This window comes from Vombatus ursinus, unplaced genomic scaffold (genome assembly GCF_900497805.2).
Source record: "Vombatus ursinus unplaced genomic scaffold, bare-nosed wombat genome assembly UNPS02014893.1, whole genome shotgun sequence".
In the NCBI taxonomy this organism is placed as follows: domain Eukaryota; kingdom Metazoa; phylum Chordata; class Mammalia; order Diprotodontia; family Vombatidae; genus Vombatus; species Vombatus ursinus.
In genome coordinates, this window is record NW_020954671.1 from 6115351 (window position 1) to 6138460 (window position 23110).

Here is a 23110-nt window from a genome sequence, read left to right on the forward strand (position 1 = left end):
GCTTGATAATGCAGTTGAATGGATTTTTAACTGATTTAAAGCCCAGAATGCAAATAAATAGTTACTAATGGTTTTGTGTCATTTTGACAGGTGGTCTCCAATGGAGAAATTTGTTCAGTTTAGCATTTGTAGATGATGTAATGGCACTGAGACAATGTTCTTGTCAAATTTCCAGATGACACAAAAATAAGAGGAGTGTAAGAGAAATAGTATTGAAAAAAGGTCTTGATAGACTAGAACATTGATTAAGATTAAATGAGATTAAATTTAATAAAGACAAATGGAAAGGAGACAATGTATTACAGTTGGAAAACTGTAGATTTAGAATCAGGAACCAGGCTTTAAACGAATCATTTATCCATCTTTGTAAAATGAGACTAGACTCACTAACCTCTTGGGTCCTTTCCAGTTCCAAATCTGTAACCTCTTTAGACAATGATTTCCAAAATGGGGTGTATAAGCAATCTTTGTGAGGTATCCTTTATAGTGGATAGCCATTAAAACCAAATACTGAAGTAAACTAAACTTAATCACCTGACTACCAAATTGCTAAGTATTAAACCAAGATTTCAAAGTATAATGAAACATATTCAATAACATTACCTTTGCTAAAGAATCATTTTAATAATATTTAATGAGAATAAACTATTTTATATCATCAATTAATAAAATGGAAATTATTTTTAAATATCTCATTGCTTTAAATTTTTTGTGTATGTTTTAGAATGTACATAACATGTTAGTACAGTAGTACCTGCATATTGCTTATAAATAAATGTACAAAATCTAGAACTCAGGAACTCTTGAAATTAGAGTTACCCACAAGACGATTCTCACAGCCAGTGATGCCCAGGAAAACTTCCTTGTCTACTAGAGGAAGATTAAAAGATCATGAAATCTAGAGAATTCAAAACTTTTCCCTCTTCTACACAGGAGGTTTGAATTCAGAAACAATGCCCTTGAACTCCTCTCTCAGGCCACAAGCAAACATGTCTCCTACTGTCACATGTTTATGTTGTACATCACCTTTATTGATCCTGGTAGAGGAAGAGCAAAGGGTAAGAAACCTCTTTTCCCTCCCCTTGCTGCACTTTGGAAGAAGATAAAATTAAATGAACGAGTCCTCAAATACTGAGAACTCCAGAAAAGTGAGCTAATTTTCTCTTACAGGCCACAAGTAGGAGTGTTTTCTCTTCTGTCAACCACTAAGTCCCACCATTTGTCTTCAAATAATGGCCCAGACCCTAATCTTATTATGTTAATTGAGGAAATGGCTCGGATTTGATCAGGAACCCCAAGATTCATCTCCCTCCCTCACTTGAATATCTAACAAATAAATGCAAAATAATTGAGGTGGAGGAGAATCAAATGAGATGTTGTAGGCTTTATGTTGTATTATATTGATTTGTATTGTAGAGTTCTATATAAATATAAATAGTTCTATATAAAATTGTTTCAAAACTTGTGAATTGTGAATATAGTTGAGTAGTTCTTAAATGAGAAAATTCATAGACCAATACTATATAATCTAGATGTGTCATGATGGATCTATTTTTGGAATTCTTTAAGTGGTTTTTCACAAGCAGATTTTTCTCATACTTAAAATGAGGATAATAATAGTAGAAAATACTTGAGTAGGATTTCTATAGTTCTTTGTCCCACATATATGGTTCAAGTATAATTGTAACTTTAAAAATAAATTATAATTATGCCAATATCATACATATTTTTCAAAGGAAAGAGCTAGACTTTTTTTACTATTCTTGAATTTTTGATGATTGTTTGGCAAGAGAAACTACATTGTTATGCATTTTTTAAAAAATAGCTTGAGTGAATTTTGCTTCATAATTAAAAAGTGCTCTTATTTCCATTTGTGCACATCCAGGAAAAATCTCTCTTTCGGAGTCATTGTTCAAGAAGCAGAATAGTAAAGAGAGGTATGTGAAAAACACATCTAGTAATCTCGACATTTTTCTCCATTTTCATATTTCTTGGGTTATTGACGTTTGGTTGAAGGCCTATCATCCAATTCACTTAAGAAGCTTTGAAGAAATAATAGCCGGAGCCATTATTCACCAGAGTCCAAAATCTCTATTATACTTTTCTCTCCTTGATTCTAGTTCCCCACTCTTCTTTGTTAGCCTAGAGAGAATAATACTAGGCAGTTTCTTAACTTGTTTTCCAGAGCAGGGAAAGGTTTAACATAACAAAATTTTATAGTTCTTCCTTAAGAACATATATTACTTTAACAAAATAAAAATACCTTCCCCTTATCATGCATTATTCTTTTACATATACAATTTGCCTGACGTATTGGAGTAATATTCCATGGTTTCCTAGGACTTGGGAGTTTATGGCCCTTCTGTGGCAGATCAGACTAAACATAACTCATTCATAGCTACTTAGTGTTCTGGGAAATAAGCCCCTGAACTTAAATAACTATAGTGTGACCTCTGTAAAATATTATTTATGATTTAAAAACTACTATTATGTAGATATCACTATGTGCCAAATGTTATAAAACAAACACTAGTCAGCAAATAGTGCAATTTACTATTCTGCTCATGTTTGCTTTTGTTTCTGGATATTTCCCTACAAATGCTAGCACTGTATGCTAAATGGCTTCCTTCATAGCAAACAAAAGAAATGAGTTCTGAATGCTTTTATACCATAGATTATTATGGTTCACTATAGTAAATGAAAAAATGTTCTCCATAAAGGACAACCGCAACATGGAGTAAAATTCCATCTACAACAACTGCAGTTAAATAGAGAAGACACTGATTAGCAATAAGTACAGAGCCATGTTCCATATGATCAATAGACTAGTATAATTCACCTGCTATTCATTTCTGTAAATTGGTTTACAGAGTACAGGAAAACGTATTTGCACATTTAGGATATCCAAGAAACACTCAAAGTTCAGCACATTCAAGTTGTTAATATAGATAGCTAACTAACTAGATATAAATACATAAAGATGCAGATATAGATATAAAAGGTTATCTATGTGCAAATGCAATATGTACACATATATACCTATCCAAATGCATGCATATAGAAATCAATCCATATAGAACAAAAGTTTTTAGCTCACACAAGTGAGGTTCTATCCTGAGGAGTTCTCAATAATCATACTTTCTGTTGCTCATGCTCCAAACCAGGCTTTCCCCTAGGAACATTTGAATTTGTCTCACTTCTTGCTCTAATCTAGGTATACTCAGCTCCCTTGCAAATACTCCTGGCTATGAAGGTATAGAACATAGAACATGTTTATTACATCAACAAAACTACAGAAAGGACTCACACTTGAGCATACACAGATAGTCAAAAAAACTTGCCTCTCTGGTGAGTCATACTTCCTACAGAAGACCAGTACAGTCAATTAGACTTATACTCTAAGGCTGAGATCTGCCCTTCATACACCATGTGGGAAATGATCTATGGTTTGCTAGGGAATCAGAATCTGGTGAATGCTACCTTTCCCTGGACCTAAATAACTGATCCAGACTTAGAGATCTCTCCTGGAACTGAGGTTCCCCAAGCAAGGAAATAACTCAGGATCTCCAGAGTTTACGTCCTCTGCCCTACATCTGCACAGTGCATATGATTCATAGCACCCGTGAAAGGCAAAATCATAGGATCATAGAGCAAAAAGCTGTTGGGTTTTGTCTTTTCACACTAGAGCTCAGTGCTTCACTGCATCTTGATCCTGGCTCCCATGGCTCCCATCTTGAAACAGAAACTCCTCAATTTGGTCCATGAACTTCGTTCACTCTGCTATGACCACATAGCAGCTGCTAGCACCAGCTCTACATGCGTCAGTTCTCCCTCTCCCTCCCACCCCCCACATAAGTGTTTTAAATTATTTCATATCCCCCACCCCGACTCGATGATGCCTTAAGAAAGTGCTAGAAACATTAAGGAGGCTGAAGGAGGAAATTTGGCAGCCATTGACAGTTAGCTTGTCACAGCCGCACAATGCCAGTGTATTCATATGTATTCAACTGCACGAAAAGGCATAGTGACCCTTTCTCCAAAATTTCTGACTAGGGGGCAGCTAGATGGTGAAGTGGATAGAGCACCAGCCCTGAAGTCAAGAGGACCTGAGTTCAAATCTGGCCTCAGACCAAACACTTGACACTTACTAGCTGTGTGATCCTAGGCAAGTCACTTAACCCCAATTGCCTAAAAAAAAATTCTGACTAGAAATTAGTTTCCTTTTCACATATCTCCATGTTCCTCAATTCATATTCATATAAACAGTATAGAAAATATCACTGGGTGAAACAATGGAATAATTTGTCCTTCTACAAATGTATAATTGCCAATAATGTGGAAAAGGGAGTATATTAGTAAATGTGAGCTAATTTCTCCTTCTAATATGAGATTTAAGAAATAATGAAATTCATTGTTTTGTAAAATCATGCTTCTGATATAGTTGAGCCTTCTTAATCCTTAAATCCTTATATACTTTTCTATTAAATGTTAAAGATGGGAAAAAATGAAAGGCACCATTTAATATATGAGAAAAGGATCAATGACCCATGACTTGTTACAATTTGGATTGAGCTAGCAGAAATGTGGAAATGATCTTTTTTTTAATTTGGTAAATGGCATGTATTTTTCAAATATCCTCCAGATCATGGATCCATCCATTTAAACTTCTGCCATCATAACTAGATATTTTCAGAATGCAATCTAAAATATCTGTAGTATGCTAAGTAAAATTAGCTAAAATAGAAAATTCCTATCAGTGGAAGGATACATTTTTATAATTTCTAGGTAAGACTAATCAGGATTAATTTTACTGGGCTTTTTTTTTAAAGGAATCATGAAGAAGTCATTAAGGTTCTCTTCAAAAATATGACCACCATTTAAATGGGAGTTGTGTAGGGTAGGGTAAGGTTTAACATTTTTTTGTTAGGTTCCTGACAATAATACCTTTTCCGTCTGATAAAAATAATAAACCAAGGGGTTCAATATCAGAAGATGTCACATTGATTTGATTGAATTTTTCATGGAAGAAGAAAAACTACTTATTTACCACCTTGGTAAAAACTATGAGAAGGTGAAATTTTTCCTTTTCCGAGTTTCTACCCTTTTGACTACCCTGTCAATCTAGTGCTTTCATGACACTTCCAGAGGGTACCAATGCATCTGCCTCCTTTCCTTTCCTCTCCCAAATATATGCTTTCTCCAACACATCAACCAAAAATTGGGTATCATTCCCTGAAGGGTTTGTTCTCTGCTATTTGAGGAATATGTTGAAGTTAACTGAATAAAGAATTCCCAGCTAAAAAGTTAGGCTCCTTGTTGTTAAGTCATTTTTCAGTCAAGTCTGAGTCTTCATGGCAAAGATGTCCTTCTCCAGTTCAATTTTACAGATAAGGAACTGAGACAAACACGGTGAAATGATGTGGCCAGAGTCATACAGCTAGTACGTGTCTGAAGTAGGATTTGAACTCATGAAGGTGAGTCTTCTTGATTTCGAGCCCAGTACTTTCTCCACTGCATCACCCTAGCTGCTGCTAGATAACAGAATACACTAACTCAATTAAAATGTAGAAGGTCCTTAAAAATAAGTTCAATGGACTTCTATTTCCAGGAGGCAAGATGGCAGAGTAAGAGGTGAGTCTCTCTTACCCTCTCCTATTAACTCAGAAAGCCCAGAAAATACCACCGCAGGAAAAACTCTGGAACAGCTGAACCAGAAGAAAGATGGGGTGCAGCAGTCCAATAGCCCAGGTAGCTTGAGGAATTAACTGGAAAGGCCCCTCTTACCTTGGGGGAAGGAGAGCAGTACAGAACGGGAGGCATTCCAGCAAGTTAGTGGAAAGCCCCACCTCAGCATACCAGGAAGAGATCCTGAAGCCCAGGTGGTGGAGCAGGCAAACACCAACACCCGGACCCCTGAGCGCCTCATTGAGGTTGGGGGAAGTGGTGGAAACCAGTTCAGAAAATCCCAGGTGCCATGGCATTCTACAGCAACTGGCTTTCCCAATGCCTCAGCAAAACTAAGGGAAGTAGCGCTCCAAGGGGCCTCAGGTGGATAAACACCCTACAATATCCATCTGAAAGAAGCTGAAGAACGCAAAAGGAAGGAAAGGCCTGAGTGAGCAAGAAGTCTCCAGGAGCCACACTACCCAATCCTATCCCTACAGTTCCAGTGTTGCTGATTCCAGCCCAACACCAGGTAAGCTGCCAGAATTCTACATCCTCCAACTGCCAACATGGGAGGCCCCAGCACACAAAGCCATCGACCAGGCCCTAGGCTCCCAACACAAGAAGCTTAGGTCAGTGCCCTCTGCTTCCCAGCAAGAGAGCCCAATCTCTTTAAAGGCCAGGAAATAAGCAAACACCATGAGCAAAAAGAAACATACTATAGATTCTTATTGTGGGAAGAGTGACGATCAAGGTAGAAATTCTGAAGAGGACAACATTGTCAACAAATCAAGCACATCTGGAACCTCAAAAGGGAATATGAACTGGTCTGAAGCCCAAAAAGCCTTCTTAGAAGAACTCAAGAAGGATTTTAAAAGTCAAATGAGAGAAGTAGAAGAAAAAATGGGAAAAGAAATGAGAGGTATGCAAGATAGAGTCAATAGCTTGGAAAAGGAAGGACAAAAATTAACTATGGAAAACAAGTCCTTAAAAAATACAATTGGCCAAATGGGGAAGGAGGTACAAAATCTAATAGAAGAAAACAATTTGTTAAAAATTAGAATTGAGCAAATGGAAGCTAATGACTCTTTGAGAGAGCGAGAATCAAACAAAAACAAAAGAAAGAAAAAACAGATGAAAAAGTAGAATACCTCATTGGTAAAACAACTGACCTGGAAAATAGATCCAGGAGAGGCAATTTAAAAATTATTGGTCTACCTGAAAATCACAATGAAAAAAAGAGCCTGGACAGTATCTTTCAGGAAATCATAAAGGAAAACTGCCCTGAGGTCCTAGAATCAGAGGATAAAAAAGCCATAGAAAGAATCTACTGATCACCTCCTGAAAGAGATCCCCAATTGAAAACATCAAGGAATGTAGTAGCCAAATTCCAAAATTATCAGGTCAAAGAGAAAATACTGCAAGCAGCCAGAAAGAAACAATTTAAATATCATGGAACCACAGTCAGGATTACACAGGACCTTGAATGGAATGATATTCTGTAAGGCAGAGGAGCTTGGATTACAACCAAGGATCAACTACCCACGAAAATTAGCATGATCTTTCAGGGGAGGAGATGGATATTCAACAAAATAGGGGACTTCCATACCTTTCTGATAAAAAGACCAGAGCTCAACAGAAAATTTGATCTTCAAATACAAGACTCAAGAGAGATATAAAAAGGTAAACGGGACAGAAAGAAACAACATGCTATTAATAAGAGTAAACTTTTTACATCCCTACAAGAGAGGATGACACTTGTAACTCTTGAGAACTATATTGTTATTACAACATGTTAAAGGGGTATACATAAAGGAGGTGGGCATAAATAGACTTTGATGTAGTGATGAAAAAAACCTAATTAAGTGGGTTAAATGGATCCAAGTAAGTTAATTAATCTGATCTAACTAAGAAAATGTACTGAGAGAAAAAGAAAGGTGGAGGCAGACAAGGGTAAACTACTTCACAGGAAAAGGCACAAAAACCTATTACAGCAGAGGGAAAGAAGGGAGGGAGATGAGCATTGTTTGAACCTTACTCTCATCAGATTTGGCTCAAGAAGGGAATAACATAATAAATTAGGCATAGAAATCTAACATGCCCTATCAGCAGTAGGAGGGAAAAGAGGAAAGAAAAGGGAGGGGGCTAATAAAAGGGAGGTGGGACTGAGGGAGGCAGTGGTCAAAAGCAAAACATTAGTGAGGAGGGAAAAGGAGAAAGGAGAAAGAAAAGCATAAACAGGGGAGGGGGAGGATGGAGAGAAAGACACAGATAGTAATCATAATTGTGAATGTGATATGTGAATGTAATGGAATACTATTGTGCGATAAGAAATGATGAACTGGCAGACTTCAGATAAACCTGCAAAGACTTGTATGGTTTGATGCTGAGTGAAGTGAGCAGAACCAGGAGAATGTTGTACACAGTGACAGCCACATTGAGTGATGACTGACTTTGAAAGACTTAACCCCTCTCAGCAATACAAGGATCTAAGACATCTCCAAAAGCCTTATGATGGAAAATGCTACCCACATCCAAAGAAAGAACTATGGAGTTTGAATGCAGATCAAAGCATACTATTTGCTATTTTTTTCTTCTGTTGTGTTCTGTTTCCTCTTTCTGGTGGTTCCTCCTATTAGTTCTAATTCTTACTTACAACATCACTAATGTGAAAATATGTTTAATAGGAAATGTATATGTATAGCCTATATTAGATTGTGCACTGTCTTAGGGAGGGAGGTAGAGAGGGATGGGGAGAAAAATTTAAAACTCAAAAGCTTGTGGAAGTGACTGGTGATAAATTAAAATAAATTAATAAAAAATTTAAAAAAATAAGTCTAACGAAGATTGCAATGCTCATTAGAGCTCATTCAAGTCCCTAGCAATTGTCTATTGGCCCACCTCATCAAGGCAAGACATCCCAAAATATCAAGTAGTGAAGAAAGGACCTGCATGAACATTAAATTGGTTACTGCATCTACAATAAACTTTACAATTTTTAGACTGGCACAAGATTATTCAAGTATTGAATCAGAGATTCAGGCCATGAACACATTGTAGCAACTTTGCCATCATTCTTCTTTGTTTTGTCATTTAGACTCTTATATGAAGTGGGGTCCTGGGCTCTGGGGAAATTTTTCAGACTTTAGCTAAAGCCAAGGAGAAGAAGTTCAAGGTCAGTCGCAGGGAGAATCAGACTATCTTCCTACTTTTCTTCTTCCCTTCATACTCTCAACCAATTATAATATTCAAAGATCTCAAAGTTCAGATCTAGGAGTCGAGTTAATAGAAATACTTTGTTTCTTACTATTCCAGAGCCCCTGGAAAGGGAGGAAAATTGATCAAGCTTACATGTTAGAGACGAAAGCTTTACTCTTCAAAAGGAGAGAACTGAAGTCCTGCCTTGGATTTACTACGTCCCACTGATCTGATGTATACTTGTCTGCAGGCCTCCTGAAGCTTCAGTCATTATGAAGAATATACTTCAATAAAGCTTACTTGGATCATAGATTTGAGCTAGAGGGGATCTTAGAAGCCATTTAATGTAATCCCTTCATTTTACAGATAAGGAAACTGAAGCCCAGAGAAGTCAAGACACTCAGGCAGGGTCATACAGGGGGCAGAGCTGTAATTTGAACTCAGGTTATCTAACTCCAAACCCAGCAATCTTTCCCCTGTACCATGCTACTGTGTAAGTTTTGTGTATGGGCTTTCTCCTTTTTCCCTCCTAGAACAGATGCTGACTGATCATAAAATCATTCATTTGAAGAAGCATTTACCAACAAATGTAGGAATAAAATGGGTAGTGGAACTTGGTCATTTCACCTTTTCATTTTAGGGAATAGAAATCCTACAAATTCTAACATAGAGTATTAATCCATTCTCTAGCTGCTAAGTGTATTCTCTCCCTCCTGAAATTATTTTTTATGTAATATGCATTTGGTTATCTGTTTAGAAATGGCACCCAACTTCCCTTTCAAGTAAAATGTAAGCTCCTTTAGCTCAGAGACCAAGTGCCTAGCCCAATGGCCATATTGCTTCCCTTTTAAAACCATCAAGGCATATTACTACTCTGACTGTCCAAATTACCAATGGGTTGTATTCCAAATATTTGCTTTTAAATGATTTGGTTCAAATTGAAGACATTTTTCTCTTGTTAATACCAGTTTCATTAGCTTTGATGTTTATTTAAGACTAGAAGATTAGAAATATGCATATACTTATATATATATGATATGCATATCATATATATGCTCATACATATTTATTAAGCACCTACTATGTGTCACACTGTACTAAGCTCTGTGTGTATGTGTGTGTGTGTAACTGCTTAGAGGTTTTAACAGTTTATTAAATAAACATATTTTTAAGACTAGTTTAGGGCTCAGAGCTGAATGTTTAATTAATGAAATTGCAATTTGAGTAATTATAAGGAAATATCAAAACATACTCCTGGATTACCTTAAAAATCAAATGACAGGAAACAATCAATCAATCAATCAACATTTATTAAGCTCCTACTATGTGCCAGACATTACTAAGCACTAGGTATACAAAAAGAAGCAAAAGACAATCTCTGCCCTCAAAGAGCTCACAATCTAATAGGAGAAACAACATAAAAACAAAATATACAGACAAGTCATATACAAGATAAAGAGAAGGCCCTAGAATTAATAGGGGTTGGGAAAGCCTTCCTGAAAAAGACGGGATTTCAGTTGGGACTTAAAAGGGGCCAGGGAAGCCAGCAGACAGAGATGAGGAGGGAGTATGAGGGACAGCCACAGAAAATGCCCAGAGATGAGGGATGGAGATCACTCCTTGGAACAGCAAGGAAGCCAATGTCATTGCACTGAAGAGTACAAGTAAGGTGTAAGAAGACTGAAAAGGTAGAAGGAGTTATATTATAAAGGGCCTTGAATGCCAAACAAAGCATTTTGTATTTGATCCTAAAGGTAACAGGGAACCACTGAAGTTTATTGAGTAGAGAGGGGAGGGGGGGTGACATGATCAGAACTATGTTTTTGAAAAATCATTTTAGTGGCTGAATGGAGATTGGAAAGGAGATAGACTTGAGGCAGGCATTCCCACAAGCAGGCTATTGGAATAATCAAGGTGAGAAGTGATGAGGGTTTGCACCAGAGTGGAAGCAGGGGCATATTTGAGAACTATTGCAAAGGTAAAAACAATAGACCTTGGAAACAGACTGGATATGGAGGTGGGGAGGTGGAGTGAGAGATATTGAAAAGTCAAGGATAACTTCTAGGTAAGCTTGAAAGACCAGCAGGGTAGTGTTGCCTTATGCAGTAAGAGTGAAAGTGGTAGACAGGGTGGGGGAGTTTGGGGAAAGATAATGAGTTCCATTTTGAATATGTTGAGTTTAAGATATCTACTGGACATCCAAATTGAAGTGAAAGGCAGTTAGAGATGAGAGATTGGAGGGTAGCAGAGAGGTTGGAGCAGGGTAGATAGATTTGAGAATCCTTAACATAAAAATGATAATTAAATCCATGGAAGCTTGATGAGATCCCCAAGGGAGAAGAAAAGAAGACCCAGGAGAGTACCCTGTGGGATACCTATGGTTAAAGGATATGATGGATGAGGATCCAGCAAAGGAGACTCAGAAGGAGCAGTCAGATAGGTAGGAGGAGAACCTAGCAGAGAGTAGTGTCCTGAAAACCTAGTGAGAAGAGAATATCAAGGAGAGAGTGATCAACAGTATCAAAGGCTGTAGAGAGGTCAAGGAGAATTGAGGACTGAGAAAAAGTCATTGTATTTGGAAACAGATCACTGGTAACTTTACAGAGCACAGTTTCAATAGAGTGAGGGGAGACAAAGTGGAGGCACCTATTATACGACAGCCTTGCCTTTTCTTTTTTGTAAATAGTATTTTATTTTTTCCAATTAAATGTATGGTTTTCTACATTCATTTTCTATAAGATTTTTATAGATCCAAATTTTTCCCTCCCTCCTTCCCTTCCTCCTCCCCAACATAACAAGCAATCTGATATAGATTATAAACGTGCAATCACGTTAAACATATTTCTACCTTAGTCATGTTGTGAAAGAAGAAACAGAGCAAGAGGGAAAAACTACGAGAAAGAAAAAACAAGTGAAAATAGTATGCTTGGATCTGCATTTAGACTCCATAGTTCTTTCTCTGGATGTGGATAGCATCTTCCATCATGAGTCTTGGATCATTGTATTGTTGAGAAAAGCCAAGACTATCATAATTGATCACTGCATAATGTTGCTATTACTGTGTACAGTGTTCACCTGGTTCATAAGACAGCCTTTTCAAGAAGTTTAGTTGCAAAAGGCAAAAAAGACATAGGACGTTAGTTAGCAGGGATGGAAGGATTAAGGGAGGGGGTGTTGGAGTTTCTTTTTAGGAGACATGGACATGTTTGCAGGCAGTAAGGAAGTAGCCATTGGATAAGGAGAGATTGAAAATAAATGAGAGTACGGAAAACAAAGGGACAATCTGTTGGAGGAGATGAGATGGAATGGGATCACTTGAGCAGATGGAGGTTAATGATGGTAAGGGGTGAGTCTACCACATCATGTGAGATAGGAGTGAAGGAGGAGATAATGGCTGAAAGCATATGAGTGACATGAGATTTAGAAGAGGGCAGAAGAGGGAGCTCATAGAGAATGACCTCAATTTTTTTCTGTAAAATATGAGGCAAGGCTTTCAGCTGAGAGGGTGTGGAAGGGGAAGTCACAAGAGGTTTGAGGAGGAATAAAAATGTTTAGGAAAAGCTGGGGTGGAGAGTGGGATAGTGAATTGATAAGGCAGACATAAAAGGATTGTTTAGCAGCAGTGAAGGCTTAGCTGAGGTTGTACATTGTCTTCCCCATTAGAACGTAAACTCCTTGAGAGTAGGAACTGACTTTGCCTTTCATTGAATCCTTAGCTTAGGACCAAGACAGTTTTTCACTTTTATTGCTACGGTGCCTAGAACACAGGGAGTGCTTAATAAATGTTTGTTGACTGACTAACTGAATACGGTCAAGTAGCAAACTGAGGGGTAACTATCCCATGTGTTCTACACATAAGTATGTAGTTTAGATTGACCCCAATAGCTACACATAAAAACCAAAATGTCGTAATTATTAGGTTTCCAACTCAGGCCACACAAGTCTATTTAACCCATTAAAAGGTTGAACTTCAGAATAAAAGGTAACTGTGAGGAAGTCAAACTAAAAAATTGAAAAAGAAACAATGAATAGATAATGAAACAAATATACCTCCCTACTTAGCAGAGAGGTGGGGGACTACTAGGGCAGAATGTTGTATGTATTGTATACATTATTGCTGCATTTGGCATTTTTACCTAAGTTTTTCTTTGTTACAAAGGATTCAGTTTGGAGAGGGAAAGATGTATCTTCAGAAATGATTGTGATGTAAAATCAAAAGACATTAATAATATTTATTTTAAAAAAAAGTAGATCAGATCCCCTCTGAATCTTAAACCTCATGAGCACCAGTGAACCTCAAAATCCTCAACTCCATTTCCCTCACCTCCACAATGAGCCTTGAGAATTCGTAAGTTCAGTGTTCATAAAAGGAGGAAAGCCCATGCACAGAAAACCAACTTTCTTAGGAAATTTTTCAAACATACACATACACACACACATTGGTAGTAGTCCCCAAGACTTACCTAATATAGGCCACAGACTGCCTTTGTTTATAACTCAGCATTATTTTTCTGCCTTGACGTACTCTATCCCATCTTATACTGTATTTATAAAATCACAAAATTTGAATGTTAAACTTCAGAGGCCATGGAATCCAATCTGTACCTGGACAAGAATCTGCTCCATAATACATCTTATATATAGCCTTTGCATTAAGCCCTTTAGTGATGGGGAGCTCATTACCTACCAAGGGAGTACACTGGGATAGTTCTAATGTTTAGGGAGTTTCTGATATCAAGTCCAAATCTACCTCTGCTCAACTTTCACCCATTGCTTCTAACTCAATATGATAAATGCCTACTATAGGCAAGGTCCTATACTAGGTGCTGGAGGTACAAAGATAAAAGTGAAAAACTCTTTTGGCCCTAAATGATCCAACATTCTGCTAGGGGAAGGAAAAAAAAAGAGTCACAGGACTCATGACTAGTGGGATGAGAAAAGTGTTTCACAGGAGGTGATACTTGAGCTGAGCCCTGAAAGAAGCTTAGGTTTTGGAGAGGCAAAAGTGAGGAAGAAATACATTGCAAGCATGGGGGACATCCTGGGCCAAAACATGGAAGTGGAAAATTAAATATTGACTTTAGGGAACAGCAGGTAAAGCATTATGGCTACAAGAGACAGTGTTAGGAGTAATATGAAATAAATAAGGCAACGTAGGCTATAGCCAGAATGTGAAGAACTTTAAATGCCAAACTGAGAAGTTTGTATTTCATACCAGAAACAATTAAGAGTCAGTAAAAATGCCTAAATAGGGGAGTGACGTGGTTAAATTTTGCTTTAGGAAATATTATTTTGGCAGCCATCTGGAAGATCTGGAAGTGATCTGGAGTAGGGAAAGCACTTAAGGAGAGTACTTAGGAAGCAACTGTAGTAGCCTACATGAGAAGTAACAGGAGCCTGAACAAAGGTAAGGGCCCTATCGGTCAGTCAGTCAGCAAGCACTTATTAATTGTTTTCTATGTGTCAGGCATTGTGGTAAATGCTGGGGATACCAAGAAAATGATTTAAAAACAATTATCTGCCAATAAAGAGCATAGTTTCTAATGGGTAAGACAATATGTAAGTTCCTAGGTACCTATAAGACACATATACAAAATAGATGAAGGTAATCTTAAAGGTGAAGGCATTAGCAGCTGGGGGATACTGGGGGAAAAACCTTCTGTAAAAGGCGAGGTTTTAAAAGGATGTTGAAGGAAGCCAAGGAAGGTAAGGGGGAAGAGTATTGTAGGCATAAGGGATAGCCAGTAACAGGGAGCCCTGGAACTCAATGAGTTGGGGGAGGGATAACATAGATCCATTTTCTAGAAAAATCAACTCAGCAACTGCATGTAGGGTAGATAGGCTTGGGAAGAAAGTTGAGGCAGGGAGACTAGTTAAAAAGCTATTGGAATACTCCAGGGAAGAAATGATGAGGGATTGAATGAGGGTTATGTCATGAGTGGAAAGGTGACATATATGAGCTATTGTGAAGGAAGAAATGGCAAGATTTAGTAATAGGGTGGCTATGTGGGATGAATGAGAGCAGTAAGGATGACATCTAGGTTGTGAGCCTGGGTATCTGGGAGCATGGTTGTGTCCTTGATGGTAATAGAGAAGTTCAGAAAAGGGGAGGATTTAAGAGAGAAGATAATGAGTTCTGTTTTGGACACAGTGAGTTTGAGATGTCCATGGGATATCCAGTTTGAGATATTTAAGAGGCAGCTGGAGATGGGAGACTGGAACTCAGGAGAAAGTTTAGAGCTAGACCTAGAGGGGATGTTTAAGCTTTGTAGTACTTTTTCAATGAGGAACATGGGAATTTCCTTCAGGGTGGATGAAAGTGCAAAACTGAGATATTAAAACCCAATTTCAACTTTCCAGAGTTCCCGGTCAAAGAGGAAATACTTCAAACAGTCAGAAAGAAACGATTTAAATATGGTGCAATCTCAGTCAGTATCACAAGATTTAGTGGCTTCCACATTAAAGGATTGGACCCGGAGTATGATATTCTGGAAGGCTAAGGAGGTAGGATTACAACCAAGAAAAACCTATTCAGCAAAACGGAGTGTAATCCTTAAGGGGAAAAATGTATAGTTAATGAAATAGAGGACTTTCAAGAATTCCTGATGAAAAGATCAGCACTGAATATAAAATTTGACATTCAAACACGACTTAAGAGAAGTATAAAAAAGTAAGCATTAAAGAATAATTATAAGAGATTCAATAAAGTTAAACTGTTTACTTTCCTATATTGGAAGATGGTACATGTAACTGCTTATCATTATTAGGGCAATTAAAAGGAGTTCACACATACAAAGGGTATGAATGTGAGTTAATTATGTTGGAATGATCTCCAAAAAAAGGGGGGGATGCACCCAGAGAAAGGGGAAGGGGGAAACAGAATAGGGAAAATATTCTCACATAAAAGAAGCCTGCAAGGAACTCTTACAATAGAAGGGAAAATGGGGGTACCAGGCAAAGTTTAAACCTCACTCTCATCAGAATTGTTTCAGAGGGAAGAATACACACACACACACACAGACTTTTATATAAAGATGTAAGTTACCAATAGGAAAACAGGTGGGGAAGGGAATAAGAGATGTGATGGTGAGGGAGAGGGAGTGATGACAAAAGGGAGGGCAGATTAAGGGAGGCAGTGGTTAGAAGCAAAATAGACTTTTAAAAATTAATTTGTTTTTAGTTTTTATCATTTACTTTTATATGATTTTGAGTTCTAAATTTCCCCCTCCTCTCCTCCCCCTCCCCAAGACAGCATGTAATTTGATATAGGCTATATGTGCATGATCATATCAAACATATTTCCACATTAGTCATGTTGTGAAAGAAGAATCAGAACATAAGGGACAAAACAGATTTTTGAGGAGGGACAGAATAAAGAGAGGAAAAAATAGAGGATAATGGGATCGAGAAAAAATGGGATCATAATTGTGAATGTGAATGGGATGAGCTCACCCATAAAGTGGGAGCAGATGGCAGAATGGATTAGAAACCAGAATCCAACATGTTGTTTACAAGTGACACCACTGAAACATAAAGACACGCACAGAGTTAAAATAGAGGACTACAGCAGAATATATTTCAGCTGAAATAAAAAAGGCAAGAGTAGCAATCATGATCTCAGACGAAGCAAAGCAAAAATAGACCTAACTGAAAGAGATAATCAGGGAAACTACATTTTGCTAGAAGGTATCACAGACATTGAGTTACAAAAATTTTTACAGCAAGTTTCTCTGATAATAACTTCATTTCTTAAATATATACTGAGTATAGAACAGAGTCAAATTTGTAAAAGTAGCCATTTCCCAATTGATAAATGGTCAAAGAACATGAATAGGCAGTTTTTAGAAGAAATCAAAGCTAACAACAGCATATGAAAAACTGCTCTAAATCACTATTAACTAGAGAAATGAAAATTAAAACAATTCCAAGCAATCACTTCACCCTATCAGAAATTATAAAGGCTGAAGGGAATTGGGGAAAAATAGGTACAGTAATGGACTGCTCCTGTAGTGAACTCCATTATGGAGAACAATTTGGAACTATGCCCGTAGGGCTGTAAAACTATGGGTATAAAAAAGTAAGCATTAAAGAATAATTATAAGGGATTCAATAAAGTTAAACTGTTTACTTTCCTATATTGGAAGATGGTACATGTAACTGCTTATCATTATTAGGGCAATTAAAAGGAGTTCACACATACAAAGCATATGAATGTGAGTTAATTATGTTGGAATGATCTCCAAAAAAAGGGGGAGGGATGCACCCAGAGAAAGGGGAAGGGGGAAACAGAATAGGGAAAATATTCTCACATAAAAGAAGCCTGCAAGGAACTTTTATAATAGAAGGGAAAATGGGGGTACCAGGCAATGTTTAAACCTCTACTGGGTCTGTGATCCCCTGAGATCAAAGAAAAAAGAAAATAACCTACATATACAAAAATAATTATAGCTGCACTTTTCGTGGTGGCAAAGAATTGGAAATCAAGGGGATGCTGATCAATTGGGGAATGGCTGAGCAAGTCGAGGCATTTGATTGTAATGGAGTATTGTTCTATAAGAAATGATGAGGGGATTGGTTTCAAAAAAGCATGGCAAGACCTATAAAAACTAATACAAAGTAAAGTGAAAAGAATGGGGAGATCTTTGGGTGCAGTAACAACAATGTTATTAAGATGATTAACTGTGAAAGAATTAGCTACTCTGATCATTACAATGATCCAAGACAATTACTACCAACTTCCAGAGAAAGAACTGATGAACTTTGAATGTAAATTGATGTATAATTTTCTCACCTTATTTTTCTTGTCTTTTTTAAAAAATACGGCTAACATGAAAATGTTTTGCCTGATTTCATATGTATAATTGACAAATTGTTTGCTTTCTCAAGTGGGTGAGGGAGGAGATTAAAGGGTAGGGAAGAGTTTGGAATTTAATTTAAACAGAAAATGTTAAATAATAAAATTTTAAAAAGAAAAGAAAATGAAGGCTAGGCATGCAGTACACTAAAAAAGAGTCAATATAAGGGAAACAATCTTTATTCTCTTTCACTAAGCAAAAGAATATGAAAACTGAATTTACGTTAAAATTTTAAGAAAAAAATTAAACTGGTTATTTTTTAAATATACAGACTGATGGAACATTCTAAAAGTAACATTGAAATACAGAAATCTAGCTCCCCAACACATAGAAACACATACAGTAAATTCTGTTATCTAGTCAAATTCAGGGAATTGACTACATAAAAACCCTGAGTGTGGTTAATAAAAAAATTACATGGTTTAACAATTTTTACATTTTGGTCTAGACCTGTGCTTTCATTGATGAAGAAAATTCCTAATGACGAAATTCCCTCTAGCAATGCAAATCAGCAACTGCTCTATAATTTACAACATTCAAGAGTTAGATGGGGCACTGAAAAGTTATGAATTGCTGAGAGTCAAATAGCCAGTGTGTCAGAGGCAATACTTGAATGCAAATCAACCTTTAAAGTCAGCTCTCTACACTACATCATTACACTACCATGCTGCCTCTCGATTTTTCCAAAAAATAAGTTAGAAAATAAGAATTATGTTGAATATAACTAAAAAGGCCTTTGGTAATTTAGAATGCACTTAATTACAATACTTAATGGTGATTGCCATGGACATTAGCATGATCTCAAGACCAATGGGCAATAATGGAAAGAACAACAGAATTACAGAATTTGAGAGTTGGAAGGGGCCTCAGAAGTCACCTATTCTAAACCATACATTAAAAAAATGCTCAATATTACCCATTAGTAGAGTTTTGGATATTTGCATGCATACTGTCACCAAAATAAAGCACGTAGGACGGACATAACAGTTTTTTAAGTTTCGAAGTTACATAGAGTGATGTGATTTTTAACAGACAATACAATTGCTTCTTAGGAGAATTTTATAGAATCACTTGAATGATCACAAAAAATATTCAGTCCAAAGTTTAAGAACTCTCTTAAAGTTTCAAAAGTTCTTCAAATTTCAGTTTGCATCTTTCCTCAGCCCACAGTATTAATTTTAAACATGACCACTAGAAACATATAACATTTCACAATTAGAAGAGAAGCTACTTCTGTGGTCCTCACAAAAGCTAACTTTTTGGGCCTTTCTCATTAGATCTAACAAAATAATGAGAAGGCTAAAATGTTCTTGTGAGGAAATGTAAAAAAAAAATCTTTCCTGACACCTAATGCTTTCCTAGATCAACAACTTAAGTTTTGTTACAACAAAAAATTAACAGTTTGACTTTGTGCCCTTAGTTTGCCCTGCAGTCCCTCTGACTGGAATCTTTTAACCTTTCTGTAAGTTATTTAGTAGGCAAAGACTTCTAGAAAGTCAAGGATATTCTTATTTATAGAAAAGTCATTTGGCTGGAGTGCAAGTTCTCTTAAATATAACAAGACAAGTTAGTTTTGTACAGGAAAAAAGAAGGTCCTGACAAATACAAGCCTTGTAGAGTGGTTAGAGTGCTGGAGTTGGTCAGGAAGACCTAGGTTAGAATCCTGCCTCTGACCTCAGGAGATACTCCAATATGGACAAGACATTCAGCCTTTTTGAACCTCTGTTTATTCGTCTGTAAAATGGAGATATTACCTGTTGCACCTATCTTATAGGTTTGGTTTGAGGCTCAATCGAGATAATGTATGCAGTCTGCACACATCATCATATAAACCAGTGGTTGTTAATAATATAATGCCCTGTCCTCAAATATTAAATGAATTAGTATGAATGCTCTCTTGCATCTGCAAGATGCATGAAAAATTTGTCTAGCTCCCAATTACTGCAATAGAAACATGTCAAGCCTTGACCACAATGAACTATAGATAGTAAAAATATAAGATTAATACTTCCTTAGGAAGTGAATAAAACCATTATTTGCAAGGCACGATTATTATTATTATTATTTGGGGAGGCAGCATGACCTAGTGGAAAAAGCAATAGGTTTAGTGTCGTAGGATTTATTTTTCCTATCCCAGTTTTGCCACTACTAGTTGTGTGACTTTAGGCAAGCCACCTGTCTTTGGGCCTCCATTTCCTCATCTGTAAAATTAGGAGGTTCATACTAGATGATTCCTAAAATCTGACTGCTTGAACCCTATTATTCACAACATAATCTGTGGTTATGCTTCAGAAACTGATTAATTTTCAAACAATAAAGGAGGGGAAGGGAAATTTATCTTAAGTTCAGGTCAATCATCCAACTACTCCCACAGGGACAATTAGAAATGGAGTTATGTACCATTCTACAGAAAGCTCACAGTATGAAGGGAAATGGGATGGAAAGGAGTTGTTTTAAGGAGGTAGGTAGTTCAACGGACTGGTAAGACCCAGTTAAACCTCCAACATATTAAAGAGAGGAAAGGGAAACTTCCCAGGTCTTCAGGCCTATCATTCAACCAGCCCCCCAGGAACAATTAAGAATTTTACTACATTGAAGAGGAGGGAAAGTTGGGAGTGGAAAGGTGTTAAGGAGATAAGGAGCTTAAAAAGCTAGAAAGATTCAACCATTCCTCCTGGAAGAGGTGGAGGATAAACTTCCCTGGACTTCACATCCTTCCTCCAAAGAGTTTCACATGAACAATTAGGAATTGGGCTGTAAGGGGAATGGGCTGGGATGGGAAAGGACATGTTAAGGAAGTAGGTAGCTCGGAGGGCTGTTAAGAACCAGTTCAACCTCCAACACATAAAAGGGGGGAAGGGATAATTTGGACTACAGGCCTACCTATCATCTCCCCCGGACAATCGGGCCTTGGACTACGTCGGGGTAAGGTGGGGAGTAGAAAGGAGGTAGGTAGCTCAAAAAACTAGAAAAATTTGACTAATCTCTTTGAAAGAGGAGGAGGATAAATATTGCTGGACTTCAGCTCTATCCTCCAAACAGTTCCACAGGAACAATCAGGAATTAGGTTTCAAGGGGGATGGGATGAAACTGGGAAAGAGATATTTAAAGAGGGAGGTAGCTTTAAAAGCTGATCTGATCAATTTCCAAACCATTAAAGTGGTAGAGGAGGCTATTTCCCTAGACTTCATCCAACCAGCTCCACAAAAACAATGAGAAACCATTAAGGAATCAGGAAATTTGCAGGAGGAATGGAATGAGGTGGAGCTGGGAAGGAGATATTTAAGAAGGCACACAACAGCTCAAAACGCTTGCAAGACGACGCCCAGGTAAGAGACGGAGTGGGGGGGAGGCAGGGGGCCGCGGGGAGCTGTCCCCACCCAGCTCGGGTCACTCGTCCTCGTCCTCCCCGTCGCCGTTCTCGTCCTGGTGCCGGATGTACACGACGAGCATGACAAAGCCGGTGACGATGCAGAGGGAGCCAAAGGTCAGGTAGGCGATGCCCAGGAAGGGGTTCTTGCCCCCCATCCACGAGATGCTGCTTAAGATGATGCGCTTGCGGCCGCCGAAGGCCAGCACGGGGTAGTTGTAGCTGATGTTCACGCAGTAGGCCCCGCGGGGCAGCCCCGCCGAGTAGCTGCCGTAGCGGATGCGCGCGTACAGCTTGCGGAACGTGGGCAGCGCCGCCGTGCGCATCCACACCACGAAGTCCTGGTTCACGAAGCCCGTGTTGTTGGGGTCCGGGCTCAGGTCGTAGACCGGCCGCGGCCAGTTGGGCGGCTTGGCCGTACCCTGGAAGGCCAGCTTCAGGCTGCCGTTGATGGGTTCTGGGTTGCGGAACTTGACGTGGTAGTCGGTCCACCACGCGATGCCGGTGCGGTCGAGGGGCACCTCGACGTAGGCGCCGCTGGGCAGGCGCTGGTGCAGCAGCTTGAAGGAGTCGTTGAAGAGGCTGTTGGCGATGGCGCCGCACGGCGCGATGGGCTCGCCGGCCGGGGTGAACTGGTAGGGCTCGCAGTCGTTGGAGGGGTGACGCAGCGCGCTCGCCAGCCCGCTGAGCTGCTCGTCGTCTCGCGAGACCACGTAGCGGCGGTAGTTCTGGTAGAAGTTGGACAGCTCGTAGTAGAAGAACACGGGGCCCTGGAAGAGCTCGGGCAGCGAGAAGCACCACTGGCAGTCGCAGTTGGCGGGCGGCGGCACCACCTTCTCCAAGGCCCCGGCGCAGGCCGAGCAGTTGCCGGTGCTCGGGTCGTCCGTGTAGTCGTACTCCATCTCCTTGATGCCGTTGGAGGAGTAGTAGAGGCCCATGCCGAGGCCGATGAAGGCCAGGCCCACGCAGAAAAAGAGCGGCAGGACGATGCCGGCCGACAGCAGCGGCTGCCAGGCCGGCAGGCGCTGCTGCGTGAAGGCCGTGTTGTCGGGCTGGTGGGCCCCGGGCGACGTCGTGCTCCAGGCCATGGCGGCGGCGGGTCCCACTGGCGGGCGTCGAAGCCCGGAGGCCGAGAACCGGGGGCGCCCCCTCCCCCTCGCTCCGAGGAGTCCGCCTGTCGAACCTTTCCCCCCCAACTCTGGGGTTAGGTGTCCTCTCACATCCAAGTTCCGCCTCAGCCCGGGTGAACCCTCCCTCGGGTTCCGCCCTCCACCTGCATGACTGGCAGCACCCCACCCTCGGGCTCCAGTTATTTTTTCCGACTCCCGGAACCTCGGCTTCAGGTTTCAGGGTTGTCTCTCCGCCCCGCCAGGTGAATGGCAGTCCGAAGCTGCCTCTGACGGTGCTGACGGCTTTCCAGGTCGATCTGCGTTTCCCTTTTGTTTCTGCCAGCAGGTGACAGGAATCTCTGGTCCTGTCGCTCGCTGCGCTGCCTTCTCCCTGGAGCCTTATTTTCTACTTAGCACAAAATCTCCTGGTCTCTAGCAGTTTCTGCTAATTTCTTTTCGTTTTAAGATTCCCACCTATAAATCCCTTTTAACGAGAAAAAAGCATCCTGTCTCTGTGGCCGTGCAGCCGTCTTAACTTCCAGCCACTCAAAGGAATGTTCAGATTACTTTTTTTCACCCAAAGGAAACTGATTTTCAAGTCTTAAGGGACTACCTTCATTGGGATCCCCACCTGCACTCTATTTCAACAACACACCAGGATGAATATGCTTTTATTCAAAAGGTAGCAATTTTCATAGAGCTTCTGAGTTCTGTAATTCTCCTGACTCATTTCTTCCACTCTGTTATCTCCTCCCAAATCTGTTCTTCCCTTTAGCAAAACTTTTGGTTTGAGGAACCACAATTGTGTTACTTACCTAAATTCAAAATATCTCTCTATGCCAGAAAAAAAATATGAAAGAGCTTGGGGCTCTCTCCTTTTTTCCCCCTTCTCCGTGTTATCTGGAACAATAGAG

At 39.3% G+C, this 23110-nt stretch overlaps 1 protein-coding gene across 1 annotated transcript; it reads right to left on the bottom strand.

Moving 5' to 3' along the window:
• Positions 1–21010: 21010 nt before the first annotated feature.
• On the bottom strand, positions 21011–22175 carry TMEM30B (transmembrane protein 30B). Its single transcript, XM_027842844.1, has one exon. It carries the CDS (start codon positions 22173–22175, stop codon positions 21108–21110), a length of 1068 nt encoding a protein of 355 aa, XP_027698645.1. The 3' UTR covers positions 21011–21107.
• Between the last annotated feature and the right edge of the window lie 935 nt (positions 22176–23110).

Coding starts and splice junctions, on each gene's coding strand:
- TMEM30B (XM_027842844.1), bottom strand. CDS start 22,175: ATGGCCTGGAGCACGACGTCGCCCGGGGCCCACCAGCCCGACAACACG.